The 18,180-nt window shown below is 40.2% G+C and overlaps 1 protein-coding gene across 1 annotated transcript in view; it reads left to right on the top strand.

Moving 5' to 3' along the window:
* Window positions 1-18,180, top strand: part of LOC129423052 (probable E3 ubiquitin-protein ligase HERC1) — a 113,899-nt gene that overhangs the window by 12,977 nt on the left and 82,742 nt on the right. Inside the window, exons 3-11 of the mRNA XM_073871463.1 lie at window positions 2,602-2,696; window positions 2,909-3,094; window positions 3,216-3,527; window positions 7,815-7,911; window positions 8,162-8,305; window positions 8,393-8,520; window positions 8,634-8,778; window positions 11,013-11,184; window positions 14,387-14,521. Coding sequence (XP_073727564.1) covers window positions 2,602-2,696; window positions 2,909-3,094; window positions 3,216-3,527; window positions 7,815-7,911; window positions 8,162-8,305; window positions 8,393-8,520; window positions 8,634-8,778; window positions 11,013-11,184; window positions 14,387-14,521 — 1,414 coding nt within the window. The remainder of the gene's footprint in view (window positions 1-2,601; window positions 2,697-2,908; window positions 3,095-3,215; window positions 3,528-7,814; window positions 7,912-8,161; window positions 8,306-8,392; window positions 8,521-8,633; window positions 8,779-11,012; window positions 11,185-14,386; window positions 14,522-18,180) is intronic.

Raw genomic sequence — 18,180 nt, 5'->3', positions numbered from 1 at the left:
TTGATAATTTGTCCTCAGTTTTTAAAATCTGTTAAAATCAATTTCAAATTGACCGTTTCTTTATTAATACATGTTCAAGATCTGATTGATCGTGCATTATTTATTTATCAGTACAAATTATAAGTATTTGTAGCCTTGTTTTCATTGCAACCATGCCACTTAAAGGGACACTCCACTTTTTTTGAAAATATGAATTTTCCAGCTCCCCTAGACTTAAAAATGAGACTTTTACTGTTTTGGAATCCATTCAGCTGATCTCCGTGTCTGGTGGTACCACTTTTAGCATAGCTTAGCATAATCCATTGAATCTGTTTAGACCATTAGCATCGCGCTAAAAAATAACCAAAGAGTTTTAATATTTTTCTGTAGTTACATTGTGTACTAAGACTGACGGAAAATTAAAAGTTGAGTTTTTTTAGGCCAATATGGCTACTTTCATTTTGGTGTAATAATCAAGGACTAAGGGGCCAGTCACACCAAAAGCGTTTATGGCAGTTGCAGGCACCTTTTTTGAATGATATTCTATGGGCAGGGCGCGTTTGTGCGCTGTTTATGCGCGCTGAGCGCCTTGCGGTTTTTTGCCGCCTGCCGCGCACGCGTTTTTGAAGGAACGCTGAGAGCGGAGAAGCGCCCGACGTCATTCGCGTCTTTCATTGTCCAATCGAATGAGGGGAGAGGCGGGCCTTACGTTGTGGTGAGGGAAGTTTACAGTTGCTTTGAAGAACCGGACACCACTCGCTCACTCTCTCCTGCGTGTTTGTGCACCTCTCACCCTCAAACAAGGTCAGAGTAAACGCCCTCTTTTTAAAGTTTCTGCTAATATGACAGTTAACAGCAAAAGAGCGCTCACGCTTCAATATTTGATTGACAAGACAGCTGACTCGGTGGTTGCTTAGCAATATGAAAAGCCGCGTCGCACTGCTCTTTTTTTTTTAGTCAGCATCACACAGTCATAGAGAAATACAGGTATGTGTTTAGGCACTGGTAGGTAATGCAGACATCCCACCTCTCCAGGACATTGTCTCCCGCATATTGACAGCAACTCGCTGATTCCCGCAAATTATGTAAAAATCCTGAAAATCTATTCTTTGAGAAAGTGTGAGTTTAAGAGGTCAGGTTGAAATAATTTTGACCTGGTTTCAGTCTAAATTGACTGACATAGCGAGTGAAGAGATGACATCTCTTTTTTTTCAGTTTTTACTAGGGGTGGGCTTACAATCAATCTTTCTCTCTTTTTTCTGTTCAATGTAGTGTAAATGACAGTCTCCAAATAAAAAATACTGCATTAATAACATTTTAAATACACTAACATGTACTCGTGCTAAACGGCACACACTGACTTTTTGGGATTTTAGCTAATTCACTGTATCCCCTATAGTTAGATAAGTCCATACATAGTACCTTTTTCATCCCTGTGCGTGCCGTAACTCTGTCTGACCCACCCCCCGCTAGCCTAGCTTAGCACAAAGACTGGAAGTAAATAGCTCCAGCTTAGGGATGGGCGATAATTTGCATGCAGTATCATGTGCATCTCGTCAGTAAAGCCGGTTCCTTGATTAGTAGTACATCGCCATCACCTGCTATTCAGATGGAGCAGCATTTACTACACAAAGTCGTAGTTCACTGACAAGCTGGGCCATATCGCATACATATTGCAGGCGATATGTCCGCAATAATTAATGCGAAATTGCCCCGATTGTCAGTGATCTACGACTTTGTGTAGTAAATGCCGCTCCATCTGAAAGCAGGTGATGGCGATTTACTTCTAATCACGAAACCGGCTTCATTGACGAGATGCATAATGACAATAACATGTAAATTACTGTCCATCACTACTCCAGCTAGCATACTGCTCCCTATAAGTGACAAAATAACGGCAACATTGGGCGGAGTGAGTAGCAGTGCTTCGCCTTCTGAGAATATAGTTTACAGTATGTATACTGTTAAAAGATGGCTGTGTCTCATATAACCTTGTTATTTGTACACAATGTGACTATACAAATAACAACATATAAATAGGAAAATGTTGGCGTTATTTTGTCACTTAATGGGAGCAGCATGCCAGCTGGAGCCATTTACTTCCAGCCTTTGTGCTAAGCTAGGCTACCGGTGGGTGCGTCAGACGGTGTTACACACGGAGATTAAAAAGGTATTTATGGACTTATCTAACGTTGGGGGATATAGTGAATAAGCTAAAATCCCCAAAAGTCGGCGTCTTACTTTAACAATGTGTAAAAAGAATGAGTTTTTATGTGTCATTTGTTTCAATGGCAAAGCTGACTAGCTGTTAAAAGAGCTACGCTATTGAAGTCATAATATAACAATGTCATATAATTATGTATAAATTATATTGATATATAATTTATGATAGTTTTCTTTTGGGGGGGTCAGTGAGCTACCTCCTTAAAATGAATTTTTACAGGGTGGGATGTCTGGTAACACAGTCTTTCTACAACTTTCCTGTTGTAAATGCTGTAATTTATTTCTGGATAATGAAAAGAGATTACTACAATAGAACATCTAATTTGATGTCAAACAACACAAGCTATTGTAGTGATTTGTGTATTTTATCTGGTTTATTAATTGTTTGCTGTTACACGGCTGTCCGGGGGGAATCGGCCAATACTCAGGTGTTGAAGAAAGATGCAGATGGACTTTGTAGCCTCTCACATGCTGCTCTCTGCCTCTTTGAAGAGGTGTGTGCATTTTGATGTGTTTCTTGCCTACAAATTGTCAAGACATTTTTTTGTTTTAAAACTTCTCAGCCTTTTTAAACTTGTGGTCCAACCAGGCTTTGGTGGGCAGGGTTAATGTAAAAAGCGTTTACCAACAAGGGAAGACTCTGGAAACTTTTGGCTATATTTAGCTGTCTGTTTTCACAGGTAAATCTTTTATCTGTGTGTTGTAGATCTGTACCCTGGCCTCGAACTGCCTGTGCTCATGTAGCACGGGTTCATCTCCATCCACCGGCTCAGAGAATGACGTTGTTATGGTGTACGTGTGGGGCAGCAACAGCAGCCATCAGCTTGCCGAAGGAACACTGGAGAAGATTTTACAACCCAAACTAGCTCAGGGCTTCAGCGATGCACAGATGGTATGTGTTTTTCTGCGAAGGAGTCTGTTGAAAAATGAGTGAAACGACAGTAGGGTTATTATTATGTAGCTTACTGTATAAGGGTTGTAGTATTCAGCTTTTACTTTTCTTTATCCTGTAGATTGAGGCAGGACAGTACTGCACCTTCTCTGTATCTGCTGATGGCGCTGTAAAGGCTTGTGGGAAGGGAAGTTATGGGCGTCTGGGCCTTGGGGACTCGAATAATCAGTCTATGCCCAAGAAGTTGGTGCTTGAACCACCCCGCACCATGAGGAAAGTGTCATCTTCCAAGGGCTCTGATGGACACACGCTGGCCGTCACCGCTGAGGGTGAGGTGTTCAGCTGGGGAGATGGAGATTATGGCAAACTGGGCCACGGGAACAGCGCCACTCAGAAATATCCCAAGATTATACAGGGGCCTCTTTTGGGGAAGGTGAGAGGAAATCATTTACATTGTTTGGTGCGTGCTTTTATCCAAAGTGACTTACAGTGCGTTCACCGTATACATTTATATACAGTTGTGTTCAAAATGATTCAACCCCAACTGAAATTGATTGTTTTGGCCGGTTTGACATTGATTTTGATCATTCAGTCATCCTGCTCACAATTACATCAAAGAGGCATGTGTAGGTCAGACAAATATAACATAACATTTATTATGAAATAACCACAAATGTCTTTTCTGTGCTCACATCATTTTCAGTTTTATTCAACCCCCAAGTGACATTCAATCTTAGTACTTAGTACAACATCCTTTTACAGTTAAAACAGCTTTTAAACGTGAAGCATAGCTTGACACAAGTGTCTTGCAGCGATCTACGGGTATCTTCGCCCATTCATCATGGGCAAAAGCCTCCAGTTCAGTCACATTCTTAGGCTTGCGCACTGCAACTGCTTTCTTTAAGTCCCACCAGAGGTTCTCAATCGGATTTAAGTCTGGTGACTGCGATGGCCACTTCAAAATGTTCCAGCCTTTTTTCTGCAACCATGCTCTAGTGGATTTGGAGGTATGCTTGGGATCATTGTCCTGTTGAAAGGTCCAACGTCTCCCAAGCCTCAGGTTTGTGACGGACTGCAACACATTGTCATCCAATATCTCCTGGTACTGAAGAGAATTCATGGTACCTTGCACACGCTGAAGTTTCCCTGTACCTGCAGAAGCAAAACAGCCCCAAAGCATGATTGACCCCCCACCATGCTTCACAGTAGGCAAGGTGTTCTTTTCTTCATAAGCCTTGTTTTTCCTCCTCCAAACATAGCGTTGATCCATGGGCCCAAACAGTTCTAATTTTCCACAGAACACTATCCCAAAACTTCTGTGGTTTGTCCACATGACTTTTGGCATACTGCAGTCGACTCTTCTTATTCTTTGGACACAGCAAGGGGGTGCGCCTGGGAGTTCTGGCATGGAGGCCTTCAGTACGCAGGGTGCGCCGTATTGTCTGAGCAGAAACTTCAGTACCCACATCTGACAAATCTTTTCTCAGTTCCTCAGCAGTCACACGGGGACTTTTTTCCACTCTACGCTTCAGATAGCGCACAGCAGTCGCAGTTAGCATCTTTTTTCTGCCACAACCAGGAAGCGTTTCAACAGTGCCCTTTGCCTTGAATTTGCGAATGATGCTTCCTATGGTGTCTCTTGGTATGTTTAACATCTTTGCAATCTTCTTATAGCCATTGCCCTTCCTGTGAAGATTAATCACCTCTTCTTTTGTCTTCCTGGACCATTCTTTTGACTTCACCATGTTTGTAACCACACCAGTAAATGTTTAGAAGGAGTTGAGTATCACAGTCATTTTAAAGCTGCCTAATTGGTGCTTATTAGGCTTTATTGCTGTTCCCTGACATCCATAGGTGTTTTCAATACCTGATTGAAAACACTTCAATGAACCTCTGTTCTTCAGAGTGGTAGTTCTTTAAGGGGTTGAATAATTGTGTCAATGAAGAATTCACAAAAGAAACATTTACTACTATATTACAAAACCAATTGATGTCATTTTAGTTGCATATGGTTCTTTAAGAAGTCATTGTAGGATTTCATTCTGAATACAATTACAAATGTACACTAAATTCCCTAAAACCCTTAACAGCATTGGGGGTTGAATAATTTTGAACACAACTGTACGTTCCCTGGGGGTTAAAGCGATAGTTCACCCATGATCTTTGTGCTGCTAATGCTAACGTCTAATAAGTGAGCTGCAGGAATAATTTGTATTGTTGTGTGTTTTGTATTGGTACAGTGATAATATCAGATAAGTAATAGTAATATTGTCGTTCGTTGATATACATGTTACTGAACAATTACCATATGCTTGTTCCACAGTGTGTACATGGCAGTGATCTGCGGGTCAATGTATAAACAACCCGCACCCAACCAACGTTTATAACTAACCCGCCTGAACTCGGACCGCTAAAAAATAAAATATTGTACTCAACCCGCTTCCTGGCCTGCATTTTTTTAAAAGTATTAAATGCCAGTAATGCGCGGGTCAATGTATAAACAACACGCACCCGACCAACGTTTTATAACTAACCCGCCCGCAACTCGGACCGCAAAAAAATAAAATATTGTACCCGTCCCGCTTCCTGGCCTGCATTTTTTTAAAGTAGAAAATGTCAGTGATGCGCGGGTCAATGTAAAAACAACCCGCACCCGACCAACGTTTTATAACTAACCGGCCCGCAACTCTTACCGCAAAAAATAAAAATGTGTACCTGTCCCGCTTCCTGGCTCACATTTTTTTATAGTAAATGCCAGTGATGCACTGGTCAATGTATAAACAAACCGCACCCAACCAACGTTTATAACTAACCCGCCCGCAACTCAGACCGCAAAAAAAAATTACCCGATCCGCTTCCTGGCCCGCATTTTTTTAAAGTAGTAAATGAGTGATGCGCCACTCAAAATATAAACAACCCGCACCTGACTGACGTTTTATAAATAACCCGCCCGCCACTCGGATCGCAAAAAAAATTCTATTGTACCCGACCTGCTTCCTGGCCCGCATTTTTTAAAAGTATTAAATGCCAGTGATGCACGGGTCAATGTATAAACAACCCGCACTTATAACTAACTCACCCGCAACTCAGACAGCAAGAAAAATTGTACTCGACCTGCTTCCTGGCCCCCATTTTTTTAAAGTAGTAAATGGCAGTGATGCGCGGGTCAATGTATAAACAACCCGCACCCGACAGACATTTTATAACTAACCCGCCCGCAACTGATGTGCGGGTCAATGTATAAACAACCCGCACCCAACCAACGTTTATAACTAACCCGCCCGCAACTCAGACCGCAAAAAAAAATTTCCCGATCCGCTTCCTGGCCCGCATTTTTTTAAAGTAGTAAATGAGTGATGCGCCACTCAAAATATAAACAACCCGCACCTGACTGACGTTTTATAAATAACAAGCCCGCCACTAGGATCGCAAAAAAAAATCTATTGTACCCGACCTGCTTCCTGGCCCGCATTGTTTAAAAGTATTAAATGCCAGTGATGCACGGGTCAATGTATAAACAACCCACACCCGACCAGCGTTTATAACTAACCCGCCTGCAACTCAGACAGCAAAAAAAATTGTACTCAACCTGCTTCCTGGCCCCCATTTTTTTTAAAGTAGTAAATGCCAGTGATGCGTGGGTCATATATAAACAACCCGCACCCGACAGACATTTTATAACTAACCCACCCGCAACTGATGTGCGGGTCAATGTATAAACAACCCGCACCCAACCAACGTTTATAACTAACCCGCCTGAACTCGGACCGCTAAAAAATAAAATATTGTACTCAACCCGCTTCCTGGCCTGCATTTTTTTAAAAGTATTAAATGCCAGTAATGCGCGGGTCAATGTATAAACAACACGCACCCGACCAACGTTTTATAACTAACCCGCCCGCAACTCGGACCGCAAAAAAATAAAATATTGTACCCGTCCCGCTTCCTGGCCTGCATTTTTTAAAAGTAGAAAATGCCAGTGATGCGCGGGTCAATGTATAAACAACCCGCACCCGACCAACGTTTTATAACTAACCGGCCCGCAACTCTTACCGCAAAAAATAAAATATTGTACCCGATCCGCTTCCTGGCCCGCACTTTTTTAAAGTAGTAAATGCCTGTGATGTGCGGGTCAATGTATAAACAACCCGCACCCGACCGACGTTTTATAACTAACCCGCCCGCAACACGGGCCGAAAAAATAAACTATTGTACCCGACCCGCTTCCTGGCCCGCATTTTTTTAAAGTAGTAAATACCAGTGATGCGCGGGTCAATGTATAAACAACCCGACCGGCGTTTTATAACTAACCCGCACGCAACTCGGACCACAAAAAATATATTGTAACCGACCCGCTTCCTGGCCCGCATTTTTTTAAAGTAGTAAATGCTCATTGTAGCATTATTTGGCCATAGACATATGAACTAGGGGTCCAGGGTGTGTATAGAAATTACAAAGGTTTAATTGGCATTTATATTTCAAACGACTCGACCGACCGTGACCCGAATATCATTAAAAATATTTTTGGATGACTCGTAACAGCGGGTGCTCGTTTTGGAGCAACTAACGCATCACTGGTACATGGTACTTTTTACAATGCCATTCTGTTACATGTCCAAACGGTGCTCAAAATCCATTTCTTAAATGTACAGCTGTTTTGTGTTTCCATTGGATTTGTAAAACTGTTTGTTTGTGTGTGTTTTCTGGTTGTATTTGGCAGGTGGTGGTTTGTGTGTCTGCTGGATACAGACACAGCGCTGCGGTCACTAATGATGGAGAGCTCTACACTTGGGGAGAGGGAGACTTCGGTCGGCTCGGTACATTACTTTCTTCCTTTCTTGACCCTCTACATCAATAAACACACGCAGCGTCTCTTCGCACATATAGAGTTGTCAGTGAAATACGATCTTGTATTGATTTTTTGGGGTGGTTTTTATTTCTTATATCACAGCTGTGTGAGTGTTTATATTTTTCATCCAGTAAGAAATAACTTTTCAGACAGTCGCCTGATCCCTGAAGAGGGTCTCTTTTTCTGTCTAAGTTTTTATCTGTCTGCCTGTTATATAGGACACAGTGACAGTCACAGTCGCAACATGCCCACTTTGGTGAAGGACATCAGTGGGGTGGGTCAGGTGGCCTGCGGAAGCTCTCACACCATCGCTGTGGCACAGGACGGTCGAATTGTTTGGTCTTTTGGAGGAGGTGATAATGGTATGCAGATTTACAGAGGGAACATACTTGGGAACGTAAGGTTAGGAAATGAACAAATTTTTTTTATAATATGCGTTTTCATCACAGGTAAACTAGGACATGGGGACACGAATCGTGTGTACAGACCTAAAGTAGTTGAAGCCCTGCATGGTTTCATTATCAGGAAAGTCTGTGCAGGAAGCCAGTCGTCACTGGCTTTGACATCTGCTGGCCAGGTATAAACACACACCCTTGGCTGTTAACATTAACCGAGACAGTAAATATGTACTCTTCTATGCCCATAAAAATTCTCGTGACTCTAAACTGTGTGTATGTGTGTGTGATTCAGGTGTTTGCGTGGGGCTGTGGCTCGTGTCTTGGCTGTGGATCATCTGAAAGCACCTCACTCCGACCTCGACTGATAGAGGAACTGAGCATCACCAAGATCATTGACATTTCTTGCGGAGACAGTCACTGTCTCGCCCTGTCTCACGGTGAGAGAGATGGAGAATGAGATTTTATTTGATTTTCCACATGGGAAAGTTTCGATAGATTTTTAATACTATAATACATGAACGCACTTACTAGATTATTCCACCAGACTGCGAGACTACACACCGTAGGCTAAAGTAATGATTTCACACGAGATCTAATTAAGCAATATCGCTCGAGTAGGAGTGTGATATAGCTCTATATCATCACGGCTGTGATTAGGCCAGAGGCACGAGGCCGCAGGCCGAGTGCCGGAGGCAGTCACAGCCGTGATGATATAGAGCTGTATCGCACGACTCCGAGAGCGATATTGCTTTTATACAACAGTTCGACGGCACACGTTTGACAAACGAAAACTAGAAAACAACAACGGAGTTATTTTAAAAGCCTCTTTGTTTGAGAACTACGTCTTCCGCCACGGATTTGAGGGCGGCCAGAATGACAGGTAACACTTTCGGCTGCTTTGAAGCTCATAACAACTCAATGGACAGAAAAGCCGTTACTTTATATTACCGTTTCTTGGTCACAAAGTGTAGTTTTAAGATTAGTTCAGTCGAGAATGTATATGTATTATATTTAAATCTGCAGTCGATTAGTAAAGATAGCGCCTGTTTGAACGTTTGCTTAGTGAGATTCGGTACGAATGAGAACCAAAGCATGAGCGGACATCAGTGTTCACTCGCCCCGCTGACCACCGCCCTCTCTGGGCTACATTTCTGAAAGAGATACCCTGGCTCTCATGTTGGCCTTGTTTGTTTATGATCGTCAAAATGAGATCAAATCAGCAGTATTTGGTGTCATGATCAAACTATTACTTGTTTTTTAATTCATATTTAGTGTCCTTTGTGTTGTTATTGTTTTGGCGCGAGGTAAAAGTTAATAAAACTATTTGTATAACGTTACTATTGCGTTCTCATTTATTCTTAACGTGATACGAGCACTCGATTATTATTATTAAACTTTGTTCTTGTCAGTACTATATAAAACTGTTTTTTATAAGTGTCAGAGAGATGTTTTTGCATGCTGCTTATAAATATATCAGTGGCGATATCTCATAACATGTTTTAATAGTCACGTCACGATAAAGTAAATGATCAATGTCCACATTTAAAAGCTGCGGGGCTTACCTGCAGTTCCACGGTGTTTTCGCGTTCTGATAAGAAATATAGCTCCAGAAAAAAAACGAGTGTTTATATTCCTCTTTCCAAGTGTTAATCATCCACACGATGTGACAAGACATTACTCCCATTAACTGTAACGTAACATCCAAGAGCGCTGATCTTTGACGGAATAATACTTCTGATTGGGGATTCAGACTGATTTATGAGCCAACTAATGAGACACACGGAGCGTGATTCAAACAGCGCGTCTGTGTTTTTCCATTCAGAGATGAGCCTGCTTAGGACCTCCATTCACTAGGTGGCGGAATAATACGAAAGGTGAAGAGGTTACAGTGCTGTTATCAGCACAATATCGTATGGCTCTTAGCCAATCAGATTCGAGAACCAGAAAGAACTGTTGTATAATACTGCGTACACACCAGAAGCAAATTTTATTATTTGCGCTAGTAGATTACATACAAAGTCAATGCAAAGACACAAATAGATGTAAATTTGCGTGTGAAAATGCGAATAACACGAACAGGGCGGCACGATTGTCACAAACATGCGCTATTCGCTTAGAACGCTTCTTCTTCGCAAGTTACAAATATTCAACTCAAGCGAAAATTTGCATGACACAAAGTTAAATCACACTACTAATCTAGAGCAAGGAACGTGATGCTTCGCGTTTGGTGTGTCCACTGTGATAGTCAATCCAATATTTCACTTTCGTGACATGTTTTTGGCTATCTTTTGGGAAGGCTTTGGCATGATAGTGCTTAAAGGGACACTCCACTTTTTTTTTCGAGTTTACATTTTATTTTTACCGTTTTGGAATTCATTTAGCTGATCTTCGGGTCTGGCGGTACCACTTTTAGCATAGCTTAGCATAATCCATTGAATCTGATTAGACCATTAGCATCACGCTAATAGGCAGATATGGCTAGGAATTATACTCTCATTCTGGGGTAATAATCAAGGACTTTGCTGCCGTATAATGGCTGCGAGAGGTGCAATGATATTACGCAGAACCTTGCAAAACCTAAATATTCACACATTGCCTTTGGTATCAAATAAACCTGAAATCTTATCCCTAATATGGCTGATTACACTATTTCAAACTGTTTGTGTTATAGAAAATGAAGTGTTTGCTTGGGGTAACAATGCCATGGGACAGTGTGGTCAGGGCCACACCTCGACGCCAGTCACCAAACCCAAGAAGGTGATTGGTCTAGAAGGAGTGTCAATACAGCAGATTACCGCAGGCACATCCCACAGCCTAGCTTGGACAGCTGTCCCTACAGACAGGTGAGGAGAGAAAGAAGTGAATGACTTCAAATATGTTTGTTTTTGGTTTTTATAAGCTGAAGTTATTTTATAAGGGTCACAAACACTGATCTTCTCTATGTTAAAGGGTTAGTCAATTTTCTTAAAAAATCCAGAAAATGTACTCACCACCATGTCATCCAAAATGTTGATGTCTTTCTTTGTTTAGTCGAGAAAAAAATTAAGTTTTTGAGGAAATCATTGCAGGATTTTTTTCATTTTAATGGACTTTAATGGACCCCAACACTTAACAGATTTAATGCAGTTTAAAATTGCAGTTTAAAAAGGCTCTAAACGATCCCAAACGAGGCATAAGGGTCTTATCTAGCGAAACAATTGTCATTTTTGGCAATAAAAAATAAAAAATATGCACTTTTAAACCATAACTTATCTTCTTTCTCCGGCTGTGTGACGAGCCAGCGCGACCTCACGTAATTGCGTAATGATGTGGAAAGGTCACGTGTTCCATATTTGAAACGCACATTTGCGGACCATTTTAAACAATAAACTGACACAAAGACATTAATTAGTATCATTTGACACACAACAACGTCGGAACGGTCCTCTTTCTCCACACTTGTAAACACTAAGGTGTAGTTTCGCATACATCATCCGTGACCTCTTGACGTGATGACGTATGAGGTTGCGCTGACGCATCACACCATAGATATGTATGAAGGATAGATGTCTTACAGCAGAGTCTCTAACGTCATCACCTGGCGGCCATCTTACCACAGGGCGCTCGCTCACTCGTAGCATTGAGCTTAATGGTGCAGGTACTTTTAAACTTGCTCAATTTTCTACCAATTTTCAAACGGTTTGGTTTCTTACAAACGTTATTAATGTGGCTATAATTACGGATGCTTTAACTTGTTTCATGAAATTTTTTTTTTTTTTGTATAAGTATGCAGTCTCTAGGGGTGGCACGGTTCATGAAAAAAATCCGAACCGTTCGGTTCGCTTGTCTCGGTTCGGAGCGCGTGTGTGCCGTACGGTTCAACGGTTCATGGCATGCGCAATGTAGCCTCGTGCCCTGTATGTGACCCCAGATAGCGTGTTTCCCTTTCGCGAATAGCGCGAAAGAAGAGGTGACTGCTGTGGAGAGTGAGTGCTGCCGGTCATGTTACGTGTAGAAATGGCAAGAGGGAGAGAAAAGGAAGTCTGCCCGCAGTTGGAGGATGCCCCAGCGTCGTATAAGTTTGGTGTGTGGAAACAGTTTTTATTTCATGTTACCTATGATGACAGCGGAAATAAAACAATAGATAGAACTGCAGGCTATGGGTTGAATGTGTTCGAGCAGACACAGAGACAGCCTTCTCTCCGACCATTTAATCTGAGGTACTGAACACAATGTTTTACGTCTTTTCGTATTCAGCGCTATTTTTAGCCTTTCATTGATAAAACGAAAGCGGCTGATTTCCGCGTAGTTTCATTTTGCTACCGTGTGAAAGTTGCGCGATCTTATTTCATAAACTGCCCCTTAAAGGGATACTTCACCGATTTAGCATTCAGCTTTGTATCTGTAGAAACCCGGCAGTATTACTGAATGACCATGTTTCCCTCCCTCATTTCCCCCTGAGAGGAGAGATATCTGCATTTTGGTTCTGCAAAAAAGTCCTCCGATGATGTAATATGACGATTTTTGCATCATCGGAGGACTTTTTTGCAGAACCAAAATGCAGATATCTCTTCTCTCAGGGGGAAATGATGGAGGGAAACATGGTCATTCAGTAATACTGCCGGGTTTCTACAGATACAAAGCTGAATGCTAAATCGGTGAAGTATCCCTTTAAAGTAATCAGGACAGAAGTAGTCAAAAGTGTACAAAAGAGACGGATTTAAATATAACAGGTGTAAATGTTATGTTTCTCTCTCGTCCACATATACTCTCTGCAGTAAAAAAGCAGCCTCTCAGTAATAAATCTTAGACCTACACTGAAGTTGGCATTTTGATAAATGCAAGTTATCTTTGTGTGCTGAAAAAGGCACATAAGTTCATGTAGATGGCAATACACATTCTCTTTTTTGCCAAATAAATGAAAAGCATGTTGAAATCATCAATGTCTTCCCTCTTGCTGTATCAAAATCTCATCTGGCTTTCCTCAGGGATGGTCCCAATAATGTGCTTAAAGTCAAATTCAGTTTGTGCATGATTACATGATATAACTTTTTTAATACTGTATCCTAAATTATGGATAATTAATACATTAATAAGATAATACATTTCTGGAGTGTTAAAAATTAATAGAAAAAATAACAACAAGAACCGTACTGAACCGAGAACCGTGACCATAAAACCGTGATACGAACCGAACCGAGGGTTTTGTGAACCGTGCCACCCCTAGCAGTCTCATAAGTACATCTTTGACGTTTATAACAAACCAAACTGTTTGAAAATCGGTAAAAAAATTAACCAAGTTATGGTCATTTAAAAGTACCCGCACCATTAAAACTCAATGCTACAAGTGAGCGGGCGCCCTGTGGTAAGATGGCCGCCAAAAACACTCAATTGGCCAGCAGCGCGGGCAAGACATCTAGCCTTTATACATATCTATATATCACACGACCGGAAGACAACGTGAAGTTGTGGTTTAAAAGTGCATTTTTTTCTTGCTAAAAATAACAATCGTTTCGCTAGATAAGACCCCTATGCCTCGTTTGGGATCGTTTAGAGTCCTTTGAAACTGCAATTTTAAACTGCATTAAAACTAATAAGTGTTGGGGTCCATTAAAGTCCATTAAAATGAGAAAAATCCTGGAATGTTTTCCTCAAAAAACATAATTTCTTCTTGACTGAACAAAGACATCAACATTTTGGATGACATGGTGGTGAGTAAATTATCTGGATTTCTTAAGAAAATTGACTAATCCTTTAAGAAGCAAGAAATCTTTGAAGAAACAAAACAGAGCCTGTGCTACAATTCATATGATAGAAAATGCTTCCTGCCTCTAAATAAATCCAAAACCACACCAGAGCCATTTAACCTGAAGTGAAAGATGTGCCTTTGGGAAACAAACAACAATTTCATTATGCAAATCAGGACCCGCAGTTTATCATTCAGACCTTGAGTGCATTAACATAATAGCATTTACATTTTCTGTTTAGTTTGGACAGTTTGTCTTGGCATTTTCCCCTGTGAATAATTGATCGTTCTGTGTGTGTGTGTGTGTGTGTGATTGACAGACAGTTGGTGGCTTGGCACCGGCCATTTTGTGTTGATCTCGAGGAAAGCACTTTCACCTACCTCCGCAGTTTTTTGGAGCGTTACTCTGACAGCATCAGTGGAGACACACCACCCGCTCCTTTCCCCTCTAAGAGGTAAAAATACACCTGCACTACCTCACTATTGTCTAAATGAACAAATTCTGCCCTACTGTTTAATATTTTACAAATGATAGATCAGTTTTATGTAGATTATATGCAATCTTAGAGGATCTTGGATTTGGCAACAGGTGGGTGGATTTGGAAGTGTGGAAAAATATCACCACCACCATCCAAATATGATTTTCTGCATGTTGGTGGGTTTTTTGGATATCATTCATTTGTGTGCCAGACACTATGGTGGGTGAGGTGAAAGACACACTTGAGGAAATACTTCAATTTTATCTTTTTTTAACAAACAGAAAAAAAGCTGTCATTGTGCAAGTGGTTGTTTGTTGGACATCAGCTATTGCATGCAGTCTGATAAGTTTTCTTAATGACGAACAAGTGTGAGTCTTCTCACTTCATTTCAATCGTGTGAAAGCGATTTGAAGCATTTTGTAAAGATTATATAACAACGCAGTATTGGGGTTATAGCATGTGATTTTATTGGCCATTTTAAAATCTTATAAATTAAAATAATTCTATTTAGTGCTGTCAAAAGATTAAATCCCGATTGAACGCATACACAATAAAAGTTTTTGTTTGCATAATATATTTTTGTGAATTGTGTATAATTATTATGAATATATAAATAGACACATCAATTTAAGAAAAATGTTAGTTATGTATATATTTTCTTAAATTTATATATAATATAAAATATAGCAAAATCTAAATATATAAATAAATATAAATATTGTTATGGTTCTTCTTTGTCAAGGAACGCAACAAAAAACAGGGAGACACACACACACACACACATATATATATATATTCATTAAAAAAAAATCGAGTTGAGGTACCTACGGTATATTTTGACACTCTGCTTAAGTTTAAGAGCTTTATTTTTTTTTAATTAATTTGTTTTTCAATGTAATTAATTTTTTTTCAAAAACTACGTCAGTGATTGTCACTATTGCACATTTTGGCACAAAATACTGAAAGACTTTGACTGTTGCCATCATAAGTTTGATTTTATTTTGATGTGACTCATTAGTAATTTTTCTTTATATAAAAAAGTGTATTTTTGTTTGTTTGTTGTTATAAATGTTCTATTGGAAGAATGTGCCATTTTCAAAGAGTTTAATTAAATGTTCATGTTATATATTTTGGTTGCATTTGTAAGTAAAAATGTAACTGCCTTACTTGGCACATAATATAAAAAATATTAATAAATTAATCATACCGGAACGAACCGTAATCGCATCGAAGAAGTGTTTGGTGTATCGTGTATCGGCAAAAATCACTTGTGGAGAAAAATCTATTTTGTATCGAATTGTAATGAACTGTACGATTTACACTCTTAATACACATACACACATGCGTGTGTGTGTGTGTGTGTGTATTTTTATATACAACATAATAACACACAGTGCACAAACATATATTATGCAAAAAAACTTTTATTTTGTATGCGATTCATCTTTTGACAGCTCTAATTTAAATTGATTTGATGTGTTATATAAAAATGTATGTGATTTGACCTTATTCATTTTTTTTTGCTTATATTATTTTGTAATGTAATGTTTTACTGTATATTCTATATTTTTACTTCTTATTTATACTTGTTTAGTGAACCATAAAGATTAAACTGTACCTTGTAAAATGTCAGTATGATTGTACAGTAGGATTGTAGACTGCAAGCTGTAAGATTACATAAAAGCTGTTATATAGATTATATAATATTTCTGCTGATGCTACAAGCTGGTAAACGATGCATAGTTAACCTCAAGGTCAAAGCATTTAAAGGGCCATTTCACCGATAGGAACATTAATCTTTATGGAAAGTGAGTCATATTTGTAGTCAAAATGTAACATAAATGTAGAATTTTGTGCCTATTTGACAGAGAAAAGACAAAATGTGACTTTAGAGCACATTTGTATGAAAAACTACAACTGCCACTATGCACCACAATGCACAGCTCTGCAAGCCACTCCCATTACTCGGAACACGGCTCAGACATGCTATTATGTACATAAATGCCACGTTAGTAAAACAAAGAAAATAGCCACCACCACTGTGTCTAACTGACACCAATCATGATTTACTTTTAAACGTGATGTTACATTGTGGTACACACAATAACACTCTGGCCTGGTGTGTAGCAAAGTCTTATTCAAACAGTAACGTGCGGTTTCAGATCCGCAGTACAAATGTCTTTCCAAGTACTTAAAAAAAGTGTATGCAATTTAAATGTTTATTTAGTTTTACCAATTTTCTTTTTGTCTCTCGTTTACTGTAATTACATTTGTGTTATTATTGGCCTCACTGCTCTCACAATATAGACATATAAAACACCGCTCAGATATGCTATTGTGTACATAAATGCCACGTTAGTATAACAACGAAAATATAAACACTCACTTTAGTCAGACGTCCGTTTGTCCCTGCATCCTCCACACAAACGCGTCCCCTGCATAATATCTCCACAGACGCGCTGCCTCAGCTCTTGGAGCTTGTGCTCGTAAACCGAAACACGTCTTTGAAATAAGCACGCGACCAGAAACATTCACAAAACAAACGTCCATATCCTTATCTGATCCAGAAATGTTAAACCGAAAGCAAACGGCGCGAGTCCGTCCAAGCTTATATACTCCGCAGCGCGTCTGCTCGTAAACCGAAACATGTCCGTGAAATAAACGTTCCAAACGCGCGCAAACTTCCTCTCTTGCATAGAAACCTTCACCAAACAAACGTCCATATCCTTATCTGATGCAGAAATGTTATAAAGAAGCCACACAGCGAGAGAACAGGCAAGCTTCTCTACGCAGCAGAGGCCGATGGTTGCTGCTTCTTCACCGGGCTCCTCTACCCAGCCGACGCCCAGGCTCCGGCCTACTCCTCGGGCTTCTGTTCCTACATCTGCCTCAGCTCTTTGCAGTATTGTGGCTCATAAAGGTGCAATGTACAGCGGATTAGAGCATCACGCTTGTAAAATCACCCTCTTCCATGTAATATTGATAAACTTCCACTGTTATTGTAACATGAATTCTGGCTCGCTCCACAACTTCTGTTTAGCTTAGCTTAGCATAAAGATGGCGGCTGGTCGTTTTTTTTCGGTCTGTGTTCGTATATTTTCGTAAGTCCCACCCACTTATCTGTAATTGGTCTGAAGCGTGAGTGGGTCCCACCCATAGCCCCCACCTTGGAAAAATGAGGAATGAGTGTCTGTAGTCTTTCAAACTCAATAGAGATACAGGATTTCATTATTTCAATGACGAAAAATGACGATTTTTACAGCATTGAAAGAAGGAAGTGCCTCACTGAAATCAGTATTTCTCCCCTCTCAGGGGAAACTGAGGGAATGGTGCACGACCATTCAAAAACATGACTGGGGTTCTAACGGTACAAAGCTTAATGCAAATGGGTGAAGTTTCCCTTTAAATCTTTGTTGCTTTATCTCCAAAGAGACAGACAGAAAACAGAGTGTCTTAACAGTCACTTTATCTGTTAGGCTACAGGAAGAACCACAACGGGTCCATGTTCACACATAAAACCATAACTGTGTGAATAAAAGTGATTTTAGTTGCACTTGATATTTTGATATTTTAGTGTTAGCATGGCTTCCTCTCGAATTAATTCCTTCTCTAATGGCAGGGGTGTGACACACATC

The sequence above is a fragment of the Misgurnus anguillicaudatus genome, chromosome 9 (genome assembly GCF_027580225.2).
Source record: "Misgurnus anguillicaudatus chromosome 9, ASM2758022v2, whole genome shotgun sequence".
In the NCBI taxonomy this organism is placed as follows: Eukaryota; Metazoa; Chordata; class Actinopteri; order Cypriniformes; family Cobitidae; genus Misgurnus; species Misgurnus anguillicaudatus.
The sequence above is the reverse complement of the archived record's forward strand: the minus strand, read 5'-3'. Positions and strand labels throughout refer to the sequence as shown.